The 15,382-nt window shown below is 52.2% G+C and overlaps 1 protein-coding gene across 1 annotated transcript in view; it reads right to left on the minus strand.

Moving 5' to 3' along the window:
• ZNF423 (zinc finger protein 423) overlaps nt 1-14,013 on the minus strand; it is a 346,039-nt gene extending 332,026 nt beyond the window's left edge. Inside the window, exon 1 of the mRNA XM_055554096.1 lies at nt 13,644-14,013. Within this exon, the coding sequence (XP_055410071.1) occupies nt 13,644-13,683 (40 nt within the window). The 5' untranslated portion in view covers nt 13,684-14,013. The remainder of the gene's footprint in view (nt 1-13,643) is intronic.
• Between the last annotated feature and the right edge of the window lie 1,369 nt (nt 14,014-15,382).

Below are 15,382 nucleotides of genomic sequence, written 5' to 3' on the forward strand. Positions count from 1 at the left end.
AACAACAGGCTATTTCTTGCCTGCCAGATTGGCAAAAAGGAAAAGTGGGGAAAATAAGGAGAAGGAGAGCGAAAGAAGAAGAAAAAAGGGACCTATAATATGTGGGCAAGGATTAGGAGAAACATGTATTCACACACTAGTACAGAAGGTACATCCTTTGTGGAGAGCAATTTAGAAATATCCTTCAAAATTTACAAGTGACTACTCTTCGACCTAACAAGTCCAATTCTAGGAATCTAGCCTAAGAAACACAAAGATTTATAAACAAGAATGTTACCTGCATCCTTGCTTATAACAGTGAAAAACTAAACATCCATCAATAGAGGACTAAGAACCCACCCTACAGCATTATGGCTGTTGAAGTGGAACAGTCTGCAACACTAACATGATGATGTCTCCTAGACTAATGGTTCTTAACTCTGGCTGCACACCCAAAGTACCCTAGAAGCTTAAAAAAAAAAAACAGCTGGGGGACCATCCTCGGAAAGTTTGACTTATTTCGTCTATGGTGGGTCCCAGGTAATGTTATTTCTTCAAGTGTCTAAGATGATTCTAATGTGCAACCAAGACTGAAAACTCACTGCTTCATGAAAACAACAAATAACAGAAAGCATAGCCAACCAGTATATGATACTATCTAAGTTTAAAATTGTATATCCATCGGTGCATATACGTATGTTTTCACGTAAATTCACCACAGAAGAGGTCTGGGAGGAAAGAGAACTGTGGATAACAGTGCTCATCTCTGGGGGAGGAGGGGGTTAATTTATTTTTGAAGATGTGTAAATCAGTTATTAAAGGTGTGGGTATTGACAGCCCACAAGGAGCAGAACACGGATGGATGGGGAGCAGGACAGACCTCCTGTGCCTTCACTCGTGACCCTCTCTCCTTCCCAGGGTCCAGGGACTCCTCCAGCCCATGGAGAAAGCATGAGTTTCACTGTTGTCTTTTTGGGGATCCTTGGGCAGTTATAAGGTAATGGTTACTGACTCAGGCCCTGGGCTAATCCCAGCTCTGCCCGCCTCCAGCCATGTGACTCTGGGCAAGGGACTTCTGGGCCTCAGCTTGTGCATCTGTGAAATGGAGATAAATCAGGGAACCAGTAGGGGGACAGGTGGAAGGAGCTGAAGGCAGGGCCTGGCACAGGTGAGTGCCTGGCCACGATTGCCCCTCCGCACCCTCCCCAGCATCAGGCCAGCCTTGCTGGTGGCTCTGATGGGCATATGTAGGGCCTGGACATTCTCCAGCCACGTTGCTCCCTGGCTTAGGAGGAGCACCAGACAGCCTACTCCAAGGATGCCTGGCAAAGGCCCTGGGGCCAAAAGAGCGAGGGACACCTCAGGCCGAACTGTCAGACATGTGAAAAGATATTGACATCACAGTCAAGCCCTTGACATGTCTTCTCTTATCCAACGTTCCCTTCAATCCACCAAAGGACCCGGGGAGCAAGGAAAGATCCAGATGCCCTGATGGAGGATCCCCTAGATCTGCCTCTTCAGACTTCTCACCTTGTGGACAGGTCACTTTAAAAAGTACGTTGAAAAGGGGCTTCCCTGGTGGTCCCGTGGTTAAGACTCTGCCTGCGATGCAGAGGACACTGGTTCAGTCCCTGATCCAGGGAGACTCCATATGTAGAAGCAAGTAAGCCCATGCACTACAGCTACTGAGCCCGCATGCTCCAGAGCCTGTGCTCCGCAGCAAGAGATGCCACTGCAAGGAGAAACCCGCGCTTGGCAACTAGAGAGCAGCCCACGCTCACTGCAAGTAAAGACAGCCCTCGCACAACAACCAAGACCCAGCACAGTCAACAATTAAATATATAGCTTTTTTAAAACGCATTAAAAAAAAATACCATGAAAAGACCTAAAAATATCTTTCTAGTTTGTATTATTTTAAAGCCAAAGCATCTTGTGCTTTCCCACTCTTATGTTCCAGGGATTAAAATCTTAAACCATGTAAGACAGATAGCTAGCCCCACCAGTTCCATTCCATTTCACAGATGGGAAAACTGAGGCCCACAGAGGGCACTGTCCTGCCCAAGATCACAGAGCATGCTTCCTCCAAACCACAACCCTCCTGTGCGAGAGAAATAAGTCAATCTTAACACAGACCTTCAGTGATACAGGGGTCTTTCTTTTTCATGCTGCTTTATTTTATTGGCAGTTTTCCCTGCAAACATATCCTGTTTTCCTCCTTCCTTCTCCCAACCCATCCCTCATTCCTAGTGCTACCTGGGGACAAACCGTCCCCGAAAGATGCTGAAGAACCCGAGGGCCACTTAGTGGAGATGGGACCGCAGAGTCCTGGCCAGCACTGAGCTGGGTCAAATATGTCCACTTTGAAGCCCCCTTAGGATTGTGGCAGGAAGAGGGAAGAGGGAGTAGTTTATTCAGTTAAAAGTTCTGTTGTATTTAAAGTTAGTATGAAAATCTCATATTGCTTTTATTCTTTGAAAACAGTGGTTTACAAACTAGCACAATGATTGCCACAGTGGCTACAATCTCACAGGAGGAGAGCACTACATACCCACCCACCCTTGGGCTAAGGGTGAAGGGGGAGAATAGGCAGAGAGCATCCCAGCCCCAGGGGGGTGTGAGGGCTCCCAGTCCTCCAGGAGGAGCATCTCCAGAGGAGGGGAAGGAGGCAGGAGAGACCACCAGAGATGCCAGCCGGGAGCCGAAGTCACCCATCAAGAGATTGCTTTTCAGTCCCTCCGTCGTGTCTGACTCTTTGCCACCCCATGGACTGCAGCACGCCAGACTTCCCTGTCCTTCACCATCTCCCCGAGCTTGCTCAAACTCGTGTCCATTGGATTGATGATGGCATCCAACCATCTTATCCCTTGTGGCCCCCTTGTCCTCCTGCCCTCAATCTTTCCCACCATCAGGGTCTTTCTTTTCCAGTGAGACGGTTCTTCCCATGAGGTGGCCAAAGTATCAGAGCTTCAGCTTCAGCATCAATCCTTCCAATGAATATTCAGGGTTGATTTCCTTTAGGATTGACTGGTTTGATCTCCCTGCTGTTCAAGGGACTCTCAGCCTTCTCCAGCACCACAATTCAAAAGCATCAATTCTTTGGTGCTCAGCCTTCTTTACATAGAGATGGACTGTGACATGTTCCTGTGAGTTTACCCACTCACTCACTAACTCATTCATTTAGGAATTCATCTAGTCTTTAACCAGTCATTTGTTCACAATTCACTCATTCACCTGTCTACTCATTCATTCATTCCTTCAATAGCTTACACAGTTACTCATTCACCTAACAAATCTATTTAAACACGAGGACCCAGAAGCCCAAGACAAGGTCATCTGCAGTCATCTGTAAGTGAGCATGGTCTCCCGGAAGCCCACCAGGCTGACTGCATCCCATGCAAAGATACTCTCCCCCTGGGCCAGTAGACCAAGGCCAGCTTTGCTGACTCTTAACAGGGCTGCCCTGGGGACTGGAGCTTTGAGCTACTCCCTGTGGCCCCAAGAGAAAGACCCAGGACCATTGCACCTAAATTACAGGAGGCGGACTGCAGCTTCATAGAAAGAGAAACATGGGAAATTCAAGCTGAAAAGGCACAAGTTGTGCCATAGAGGTAGTGAGCTCCCAGAGACTGAAATGTGTGAGTCCAGGCTGGATGGAACTCAGGATGCCACAAACACACGGGAAGGCTGAAGGAAGTGGCCTCTGAGGTTCCTCTTCAACCTGGGATTTTCAAGATTCTGAGAAGTTCAAAGGCAAAAATAGTAAAGGTCTGAATCTTTGCATCACATGTGCCAGGCCCCTGGCTGTCCCTCTCTCCCTGAGGAGACAGGGCATCTGCAGAGCGGCCTGAGCACTGAGAATGTGTGCTCTGCTCCTGCTTCCCCAGGGAACCCAGCACTCACTGCAGCCTCAACCCCAGGCGACCGGAGCCTGCCGCCTGTCTTCATCCCCCCCACCCTGGGAGCCTGGTCTCCTCCCTCACCCTCTCCTTGGGGATTCTCTGGAGCTGGTGATTGTCTCTCCTCTTCCCAGGTTCAGACCTGCAGCCTCATGGGGCTAGGGACAAAGCAATAGCTCAAGTTCAGAAACCAGAAGTATGCTGTACGTTACTGGCAGCTATGGGGTCCTGCCAGCCACCCCCAGGCCAAGGGGGTACACCCAGGCCTGATGTACCAGCCCCTACCATGCCAGCTCCTTTATCCAGCCATGCCCTGCTTCCTAACCCAGCCCAGATGGCCATCACTCTGCCTCAGGCAGGTAAAATTCAGTGCAACAGGAGTTAGGTGAACAGTATGTTTTATTTAATTAGGATCAACAGAAGAGATAAACCTCACAGCAGGACAGGGAATGACAACGCTGCAAAAAAATAATTCATGCCCAGGTAATGAAAGGGCAGATTTCAATTACAGGAAAAAGTGGGGGAGGAAAGGTGGCTGGCACCTCAGGGAGAACAATATAAGAGTCTGTAGCACCCAAGCCGGCGGGTCAGAGGCAGTAGGCGCTCGAGGACTGCAAACCAAGGCAACTAAGTGGCCATTACAACAGCTATCCCTCCCCTGCGCCATCGCAGACAAACCAGCCTGAAGTGTGTAGGCTGCTAAGTCAGAGGGGCTGTCTGGGTCCTGGCAGGCAAGTGTGGGGGCCACAGGCCAACCTCACACCTGCCAGGCTCAGTCTCCAGAGGAATGGTGCCCCCAAGGACAGAGAACGCATGTTCTCATCCTGAGAGTCGTCACCAGATCCCTCAACAGCTCCGAAGCACCCCCTCTTGCCCGGATCTCAGCCCTGATGGAGCCCTGATGTGCGCTTTGAGCACACCAGTCTCCCCTCTCTTACTGGAGCAAGGGAAAACATCACCAGTTCTCCAAGTCACTGCATCTTCGGAGCCTCTGTTTCTCCTCTCTCCCTGGAAAACGGACACCTTGAATTGATGGCCTCCTCGGAGGGTGATGGGCTAAGATCCCCCCAACCCACCACCACCACCTGCTTGTCGGCTAAAAATGAATGTTAATGATGGCTGCACAATGATGTGAATGTACTTAAAGTCACAGAGTCTGACAGTTAAAAATGTTAAGATGGTAAATTTTACATTACGTATGTGTGTGTGTCAGAGAAGGCAATGGCACCCCACTCCAGTACTCTTGCCTGGAAAATCCCATGGGCGGAGGAGCCTGGTAGGCTGCAGTCCATGGGGTCACTAAGAGTTGGACACGACTGAGCGACTTCACTTTCACTTTTCACTTTCATGCATTGGAGAAGGAAATGGCAACCCACTCCAGTGTTCTTGCCTGGAGAATCTCAGGGACGGGGGAGCCTGGTGGGCTGCCGTCTATGGGGTCGCACAGACTCGGACACAACTGAAGTGACTTAGCAGCAGCAGCAGCACATGTGTGTGTTAGTCACTCAGTCATGTCTGACTCTTTGCAACCCCCAGGCTCCTCTGTCCAAGGAAGTCTCCAAGCAAAAATACTGGAGTGGGTTGCCATGACCTCCTCCAGGGGATCTTCCCAACCCAGGTATCAAACCTGAGTCTCCAGCAGTACAGGCAAATTCTTTCCCATCTGAGTCACCAGGCATCTTACCTCAATTTTTTTAAGGGAAGAAAATGAAAAGTGGTTAGTCCCTACCCCAGACCAGCTAGACGAGCATCTCTAGGCTCTGAAAGTGGGAATCTACAATTTTAACCAGCTTTACAGTTGGTAAAGAATTCTCCTGCCAATTCAGGAGACACAAGAGATGTGGTTTCGCTTCCTGGGTCAGGAAGATCTCCTGCAGAAGGAAATGGCAACCCACTCCAGTGTTCTTGCCTGGAAAATTCCATGGACAGAGGAGCCTGGTGGGCCACAGGGGGTTGCCTGTGGGGCAACCATGGGGTTGCAAAGAGTCAGACACGACTGCGCGTGCACACGCGCGCACACACACACACACACACTCTCCAGGTGACGGTAATGAACCCAGGATCCTCTAACCTGTAGGAATCCACTGTCTTCCTACACCCAGCCTCCCTCACCTTTTCCAGCATAAAGCCTTGAATTATCTCAATAAACATCTCTTGCACAAATGAGCATTCAAACTAATGAATTCTCCCAAGTTTCATAGCCCCAGGAAATAAGTTTATTTACATGCTCTCCCTCCAAAACCAAGGCTCCCGCACCTCAGACAACATAACTGGTACAGCTGATGCTCTCACCCCCCAACTCTGGCCTCAGGTGACGTCAGCCCCAACACCCCCATTAGCTGCGAGAGGGAAATTACTGCTAAATTAGTGAGCCCATCTACAGAGCCCCATTTTATATCCCAATTCAGAAGATGACATGAACATCTGCTTTCACTTCAAGACATTAATTTTCAATTATTGGAGAAAAACAAAATTAGTCCTGACAAATTGCTGGCGAACACAGTCTCCTGTCTGGCGGTTCATAATAACAACTTTGGGGGCCCACAATTAGAGTCCTCGGCCGGAGTTTCCCGATGCGCCCCTGTCATCTGGAGTCAGTGGTGAGTCCTGTCCACTCTCAGGTAGTTGCCTCGTTGGCGGCCAAGTTCAGAGAGCCGGTTTGCTCTTCCTGAAGAAGGCAGGAGTGGCGTTAGGGGGAGTGTAAATAAAAACCTCCACCCTGAACACTTTTAGCTTTGGACATGTCAAGCCTGCCTCCCTTTCAGCAGCAGAATTTCACACAGGGAGAAAATCACTCCTGAGTTCAAGGGTACCCAGAGTAAAGGCACCTTGGAGAGCCTTATAATTCGCATTTGCCATCTGTAATGGAAGAAGGGTGAGTTACAAGGTTCTCTTACGAGATAAAGATGTCATCCAGGATTCTACGTCCAAAACTCACCAGCCCTGGCCTGTGAGATCAGAATATTTATTATAAATCTTCTGCAGCAAAAAACTATTTGCTGGGGGGCAGAAGGGGTGCTCCCAAAAGCCCAGGAACTTGGTTCAACCTGGGTCAGGAAAAAAAGAAAAAAAAAACAGAATTTGCTAAACTTAAGGACCCCAAAGGCTTCCCCCGTGGCTCAATGGTAAGAATCCGCCTGCCATGCAGGAGACTCAGGTTTGGTCCCTGGATCAGGAAGATGCCCTGGAGAAGGAAATGGTAACCCACTCCAGTATTCTTGCCTGGGAAATCCCAAGGACAGAGGAGCCTGGCAGGCTACAGTTCATGAGGTCACAGAGTCGGACATGAACTTAGAGAATAAGTATACTCACACACTCAGCGCAAGGACCCTAAATCCAGAGCAACCCACTTGATAAGGGATTATCAATACCGTAATCTCATTTGATGGGCTTTTTATGTATCTTGGCTGCTGTAGTCACTATATCAATAAGAAGCCACCGAAATGTGAATGAGCGGAAGAATTCAGAGATAATGATGTGGCAATCTTAGAATCTGACTTGTCACAGCTGAAACCAGAATGTGTTTGCCTAGCTAATGCGTTCTGACTCTTGAGGGGCAGAGGGGGTGGTCACCAGAGGGAAGCAGGTCAAAAAGAGAGAGAGAAAGAAAACAAGACAATGACAACAACCACACAGGAAAATTATATCTTTAAGAAGAGAATGAAAAGACATTGCTACTTCCAAAGTCAACTCTGTAACTGAGCTCCGACATTGTGTAATTGACTTTGCAAGTAGAACAACAGCAACGTAACAAAGAAAATGTCAGTGTTTTCACAGCACTAATCTATAACGCTGGGAGGCCCTCCCGCTGTCAGCCAGGGCTGACAATACAATAGCTTTCAAAGGGATATTACCATCATGCTTTTATTCCCGACATCAATCAAGACAAAGAGAATCCTTTTCACAAGACATTAAAAATCAAACCTTTGTGCAAGAAGATAGGTAAGACAGCATTCTCCTTAAAGACAGCCACACGGAGCAATCAGCTAATTGGCGCTCCTTGAAAGAGATAAAGTATTTTTATTTACTGAGCGTACAATCGGCTGCCACCGATCCCCGCAGGTAAGCGATGAATCAAAAGTTTCCATCAGCATTTCCCTCACTGCCCCCCCCCACCTCTCCCACAGTCAGGGGGAGCTGACAATACCAAAACTTCAAGCAGAATATAACCAATCCAGACTTAATTAGTCCATTTTGGGTGTAAAACTACTCTGATTACCGACTAACATGCTTATACACAAAATGCCCTTTCGAACTGACAGGAATTTGCAGAAATTGTCCGATTCACCAATCAAGGTGTATCAAGGCTTTCCCCAGCTACTCACGGTAACAGGGAGCCCACTAACAGTTTTCAAGGTATTCTGTTGTAATTACCTGGACCCAGAGATAAGAAAGGAACCCCGATATCTATTGCAAACATTTTCAAGATGTGAAGATAATATTCTTCACAAATACCAAAGGTCCAGGAAAGGTAAGTCCATCTTAACTTCGGACAAAGAGTTAACTAAACCCACCCATCCACCTCAGTTTAAACAAAGAAAAAAAAAAAAAAAAAAATAGGGCCATGAGGACAGAGAGCCCTCCTCAAGACAGTTTAGATGCCTGCAAAAAGAAGTTAGTGACACCTACAGAGACCTGCAGGTCCAGGAGCAGGGAGTTAAGAGGTGTTAGCGTTTGCAAGGGTTCGTTATCTACCCCCTCTCCAAGCCACTGAAGTCACAGCCACCATGCCAAGGGGTCCAAGATACCATGTCCCATATCTCTTCAGGGCTTGACAGAGCCACTGCGGTCTAGGGGACACCAGGCCCCTAGGAAGGGGAGAGAGAACTCACTCCGTTTCCAGCAAGAGGTCCCTCTGGAACTTGGAGCCAAAGTGTTCTGTTGACTTTTCCCTCTGGTACCCAACCGACCATCTGCCAAAAATACGCAAGTGAGTCCAATCACTCAGAGACAGAAATGTTACTCTATACGTGTCTGCAGCAAAAGAGAGCGTGTTTACTTTTCAGACAGAACGGGACACCGCTGTTGGTTTTTAAACACTGTCTGAACAACAGGTGCTCTTCATTTTACTGCAAAATGGGCTGAAATGTCAAACGAAGAGGGAACTGGCCCCAACACCGCCTTGAAGAATCCGTCCTCCTACCACCATGACCTAAATCAGCCTTTTTTCCAAGAGCCAGGCAGCTGTCTGCAGCAGTGGCGGGTTTCTTTGGTTTACACATCCAAATGAACAGTTAAGAGAAATCAATGCATCTAATTGCCAGACTATTAAATCCTACATCAGGGGAAGAATTCCACAGCCACCAGCTTAAGAGTTGGCTACCGATATAGCAATTATTGCAACTTTCTATTAGACTGAACCAGACCTGCAGCTTTAGTCTCCAGCTAGGAATGCTATGTCAGACGCTGCACTCGAGTTTCCTCCTCCCATGGTTTTGCCTCCTCCTCCTCTGTTACCATGCTGTAGCAGGCCACCACAGTGCCAGGCTGGTTTTACCCAGTTTCTTCACAACTGTAAAGTCACCGGCATCTTGCACCTTTCATGCAATGCACACTCGGCACCTTATGGTTAAACATTTAGCAGGACCCTCCTGTCCAAGACACAGAGTTAAACTGTATTGCTTATTAAGTTTTTGCATGAAAGAAGTGGAAGAATCTAAATGGCAATTACACCATATAAAGGATGTTTTCTAGACTAAGACAGGTCCCTCCAAAGCTGGAAGTTAGTGATCTCACTGAGGAGGGGGGAATTAAATATTAGGATTAAAAGTTAGCTGCCCCAATCCACATAGAAAGCTAAAGAACCTATAAAGCATTTGTTTTGCCCTTCCTACAAGATCATGTACATTTAGCCAAACAAATCTCGACAATTTACACTTGTATGTGGTCTTGGCTGAATCAAGAAACCTGTAACCTCAGAATGCCTCTATTTATTACAACTCAATTATTTCCATGGAAACACAAGCAGTGTCGAACTACACTGTTCCCAAGTCCTTAGACCACCAAATTTATAAGATGGACTTTGGAGAAGCTACAGGCTGGCAGGAGCGGAAGATAGACCAGGGGAGGCGAGAACAGAGAAGTCACTGGGGGTCGTTTTAGGATGTCAGGGTTGGGGGTGTGTGGACACAGCCTGAGTGCTAATTAATATTAAGAACTGTAATTAAGAGGCAGTTGCTCAATGGAGAAAAATCAACAGCATTACCAATTATTCAAAAGTTTTAAGCCAGAGCCTGGGAAAAAAAAAGATGTGTTAATTTTCCATATAAATGGAGAGGCTGTTCTGTGGATCTGAAGAGGCAGTATGGGTACAGGGAGACAGGTTAACAAACCACCTGATATCATCAGCCGAAATAACATCAGTGAGATGCGATGGGAACAGCCCTGGAGAATGAGGCCAAAATTATCAAAGAGAACAAATCATCTCACAACAGCCACACCACACCACCAGGAAACAGAAAAGGAGAGAATGGTGTCGGAGGGGAAAATCGGTCAGAAAATGTGACTTTTGTAACATTCATAGGTTTTATGGTATGTATGGGTTTTTTTTAAATCACAAGGTTTTTGAAAACCAATGAGGCTATTCCCCCCACTGCCCTACTGCCCGGCCCCCTTCCCTATTTTTTGGGTGTGCTCCCTGGGTTTTCCAAAGAAGGACAAACATCCCGAGGGGGATAAGTGACCCCACTCCAGAAGGGGGGCTGTGTCTGTGAGTGGGAAGTGAAACCCCCCCACCAAGGCCTGTTTGATTTTCAAAGCAGCAATGCCGTGCTTTCAAATCATACTTTCTGAGCATCCATTAGAAACTGTTATATTTCTGTCTTTCCTTCCTGCTATGGGCTTTCACATTTCCGAGATCAATTACAAACTATACCGTCAAGCGACTTTCACAGCAGAATGCGCGGGCTAGGGTAGTCCACAATGCCTCTACTTTAACCCTGACACACAGCAATGGAGGCAAAATAAAATCAAATACAATTTAAAAGGCACCACTGTTCCTTAAGAAGCATCTTTAAGGGTGAAGACCTTGTCATTTTAAACACTTGGTATGGAGCTGTCCACACTCAAGCATACACTTTTGAATATTGCTTTGGGGGGGAGAGGGGAGGCAGTTCTTGAAAAGCAATAAATCCTTCATGTGCTGTAACTCTTATCTATTCAAATTATCTTCTCTCTTAATTCCTCCCTGAATACGTGGCTGCATCTCCACCCTGTTCACCCCAATAAACTCAATAAATGGCGAAATGGTGAGAGGCACGAGTTGGAGCTGCTTTTGGAAAATGCAAAGAACTGAGGGAAGAAACAGGATCTCAGACTCCAGTGCTGTGTGGTTGATATTTACAATGCTTCTCAAAATGCCTACCCTGGCCTTGTTCCCACTTTGCTGTCTTCCCCACCACCAACTAGGTCAAGAATCTGCCGGCCAAGCAGGAGACGCAGGTTCAATCCCTGGGTCGGGAAGATCCCCTGGAGAAGGAAATGACAACCTGCTCCAGTATTCTTGCCTGGAAAAACCCATAGACAGAGGAGCCTGGCGGGCTACAGTCCATGGGGTGGCAAAAGAGTAGGACATGACTTAGTGACTAAACAACAAAACAACAATCAGCTTGAATTCTCTGCTATATACGTTCATATATATATATATACATCGAGAGAAACATTCATTACAAATCACATCCAAGCTCATTTCATGAACGTTTGCAGTCTGATTCTTGAGTCTTTCTCAGAGATACACAGAGTGGTTTTAGAATTAGGTTCCAGCAACTCTGAAACACCCACCCATCTGCTCCCAGCAAATTGCTCTACCTTTGCCTTCTGAAATAAGGAGGTATGGAGGCTTGGGTTTGGGTTAGAGGTGGAAAAGTTCTGCATCTTCCTCTGTGAAAAATCTGCTTCAATACACAGATTTAATTCAAAATCAACTGCCCAGGTTAGATAGAAATCCCTTTTCCAACAAGACTCCAATTGTACATTTTCTTCTGGGCCACCTTAAGTGGCTCTTGAAGGAGTGAGCAGTGAGCCAGGGAAAGAGAAAAGAAATCAAATATTATTTCAGGCCGAGAACCCTTCTATTCAGCACAAGGACAAACATCTACCGTCTTCCTATCCCGCTCTTGAGGTCTCTCTCTTCTGGTTTCAACCAGAACACCCTGTAGACCCTCCAGTTCTGTGGAACAGGTCTGGCTATCCAGGAGTAGGATGCCTGCCAGGGTGAGGGGAACAAGACCAACTTCTCTCAAGGAAAGAGAGGAAAAGAGAGCAGCCAGATTGCTGAGTTCGGACTGAGCTGGCCCGCGTCTCACATGACAAGGAGAATCTCTGTTGAGTGCCCGCGATCTCCTGGGACTGTGGAAGGAGAGCAATGGCGGGTGTCCTACGACCCTCCTTGCCAGATTCAGTCCCAGCCATTCCAGCCTGGAGCAAGGCTGGCAGGAAGGGAGCAGAGGCCCCTGCGCCTTCCCGCGCAGGCCTCCAGGAAATGAACTTTTCAGAGCAGAACTGGGCTCGGGCCAGAGGTCATCAAGGGAGTTGGGAGAGGACAAGAGCCTCGGGACTTTTGGCTCCAGAGATGTAGCGGCTCTCATCCTGTCCTTCCTCTATCATCTCCCAGCGCGGGCGGGAGGCCGGACACCCACCCTGGGGCACTGGAATCGGGACAAAGCAGCAGGCGAGGCCTGGAGAGGCCAGCGGGTGGGGAAAGAAGGGCAGGGGAGGAGCTCAGTTGCCCTCACGCGGCATCTCCCCGGGGGCCTCTGCTCTCCAGGGGGCCCACTTGGGCCGCAGGCGCTCGGTAGAAATAGAAAGCGAGGCAAGGACACGAAGAGGTGTGTGTGTGTGTGTGTGTGTGTGTGTGTGTGTGTGTGTGTGTGTGTGTACGCGCGCGCGCGCGCGCGTGTGTGTGTGTCCTCAAAAGTGTGCATTCTGGGGATCCGATTCGAGAAGCCGGCCTAGGTGTCGAGAATGTAGGTGCCCAGGGTCGCGTCCCGGGAGCTTCGGCGGAGGGGCGCGCGCGGCAGCCGCTGCGCTCCCCTGGGGACCCGCGTCCCGCCGGCGCTGCGCAGACAATGAACTCCTGGCGGAGGCTCCCGGCCCGGTTGGCCTCGGTGGAGGAGGCAGGAAGTGTGGGGGCCCGGGCCGGGAGGGTGGCCTGGGCAGCGGGCAGGGAGGGGGCCCCCGGCGGCCAGGGCGGGGACCCGGGGCGCGCGCAAGCAACGCCCGACGATCACGGCGTCCCGGGGCGACAAGGCGTGGACAGAGGAAAGGCGGCAAGGCCCCGGGCCCAGCGAGAGCGGCCTCGGAGCTACCGGCCTCCTGGGCGCCGGTCCTCACCGCCTCTTCCTTCCTCCCGCCGCCCGCCCGCCGCCGCCGCCGCCGCCGCCGCCGCCGCCGAGATTCGCAATCCCCGCCAAGTCGGGCCCGCACCCCTTGATTGGCCACGCGGGCCCGGGGCCCGCACGGAGGGAGCAGCGAGGGCCCCTCGGCTGAGCCCCCAGGCCCGGGTCCCCCGCGGGCGGCGGCGCCGGGCCCGGGGAGGGTCCGGGCGGCTAGGGTGTCCGCGATGTGCCCCCTCCGCCGCCTCCGCCTCCCGCTCGCGGCTTCCTCCTCCCCCTCCTCTTCCTCCTCCTCCGCCTCCGCCTCCTCTGCCGCCTCCTCCTCCTCTCCGCTCGCTCGCTTGGGTCCCCGGCCGCCCGCCCGCTCGCCGGTCCCTCCTCCCTCACTCCCTCCCTCCTCGCTCGCTCGCGCCTCCGCCGGGCCTCGCTCGCTCACCTTTCACCGAGCGCGGCTTCGCCTGCTTCCGCCTGGACATGTCCGGGGCTCCCGGCGCTCCGTCGCCCTCCGCGGCCGGCTCCCCCCGCCGCCCCCTGCCGCTCCGGGCTGCCCTTCTCCCCCTTCTCCTCCTCCTGCCTCTCGGAAACTTTTTTTTTTGCAGCCGGGTCGGCAGCTGTGGGGAGCGGATCGCAGGTCCGGGGCGGCCTCCCTGGGGGGGGCGGCCCGGACCGGCCGAGGCCGCTCCGGGGCGGGGGGAGGCCCGGGGGGCGCGCCGGGGCCCTGCCTGTTGCAATGCGGCAGCCGGGGGCTCTCGGTCCCAGCGGCGGTCCCAGCGGCGCGGGGAGTCCGGAGGCCACTCGGCCGAGCCGAGTTATGCAAAAAAAAAAAAAAAAAAAAAAGCCGCCCCCCTCCTCCTCCCCACCCCCCGCCGGCCCCCGGCCCCTGCGGCCCCCTCCCTCCCTCCCCCACCCCACCGCCACCCTCACCCTCCTCCTCCTTCTCCTCCTCCGCCCCTTGCCGGATTTTTGTGCAAAGTTTGCAGGCGTCCGGCTACGCAGCCCGGTGCGGAGCTCACAATGAACCCATCTGAGGAGGGGGGACGGGGCTGGAATCGAGGGGGTCTCAGGAGGGGAGGATACCGAGAGGCGGTCTGGAGCGCGGAAGCTCAGTACCCCCCGGAAAGAAAAAAAAAAAGCCTTCAAATTATCCCCTGCCGCCCAAAAAAATAATAATAAATATTAATGGTTTTAAAATGCCCAAACGCCGGGTTTGGAGATTATGATGGATGGGGACGGGGATCCCTCAACTCAGCCTACTTGGGGGGCTCTAAACGGCCGCAGCCGCTCGGAAGCCGCAGCTCGGGGCCCCTGGCTCACGCCCCCTTCTCTGGCTCTCGGCTCGGTCCGGCGCCGGCCCCCCGGAGGAGGAAGGGGCGCGCGGGGGCGCTCAGGCGGCGGCAAGCAGGCGCGCCCGTGCCCCGGGCATCGCTCAGCCCGTGCGCCGGGCCGCCGCTGCCTGCCCTCGGGCTGCGGTGCTCAGCGCGAGGCGCGCAGCCGATCCCCAGGCCGGTGCCAATTCGCCGGCCCCGCTAGCTGCCTCCATGGACCAGGGGCTCGGAGAGGCGGGAGGCGGCGGCCGCGGCGGCGGAGGAGGAGGACGAGCAGGCGGCGGCCGGGCTCCCGTCCTCCCGGGCAGCGGCGGCGGCGGCTGCGCCCCGGCTCCTCCGCGCTCCAGCCGGCGCCGGCCCGCCCGCCAGCCTCCCTTGCGCTCCTGTCTTCTTTGTGGTCGCTGGCTCTCCTCCTCCCGATCCGGCTGCTGGGGCTGCACTGCAGAGACACATAATAAAGCCAGGCTTGGCTGGAAATGTAGCCGGGTCCCAGCAGGAGGATGTGAGGAGCGGAGTCCCGGCGGGGGAGCGCTCTGATCCCGTGGGGCGCCCCGCACTGCTCCGGCTCGGATCAGACGGAGAGAGGGCCAACAGCACCGAGCGATGGACAGCACTGGAAATACAGCTCTGGCCGCCCGCAAAACCCGGACCGCGGCGGCGGCGGCGGCAGGCACGGCGCGGGCGCGGGCGCGGGCACCGCACCCGTACGCGGGGCCCCAACTCCGGCGCTGGCGGCCCCGGGAAAGAGAAGGAGGGAACAGATACAGGGCCCACGCGTGCTGTCAAGCTCGCCAAGATACCTTTGCATCACAAACTGCAAAAAGTGAAGAAACTGGGGGGAAGGGAACAC

The sequence above is a fragment of the Bubalus kerabau genome, chromosome 17 (assembly GCF_029407905.1).
Source record: "Bubalus kerabau isolate K-KA32 ecotype Philippines breed swamp buffalo chromosome 17, PCC_UOA_SB_1v2, whole genome shotgun sequence".
Lineage (NCBI taxonomy): Eukaryota > Metazoa > Chordata > Mammalia > Artiodactyla > Bovidae > Bubalus > Bubalus kerabau.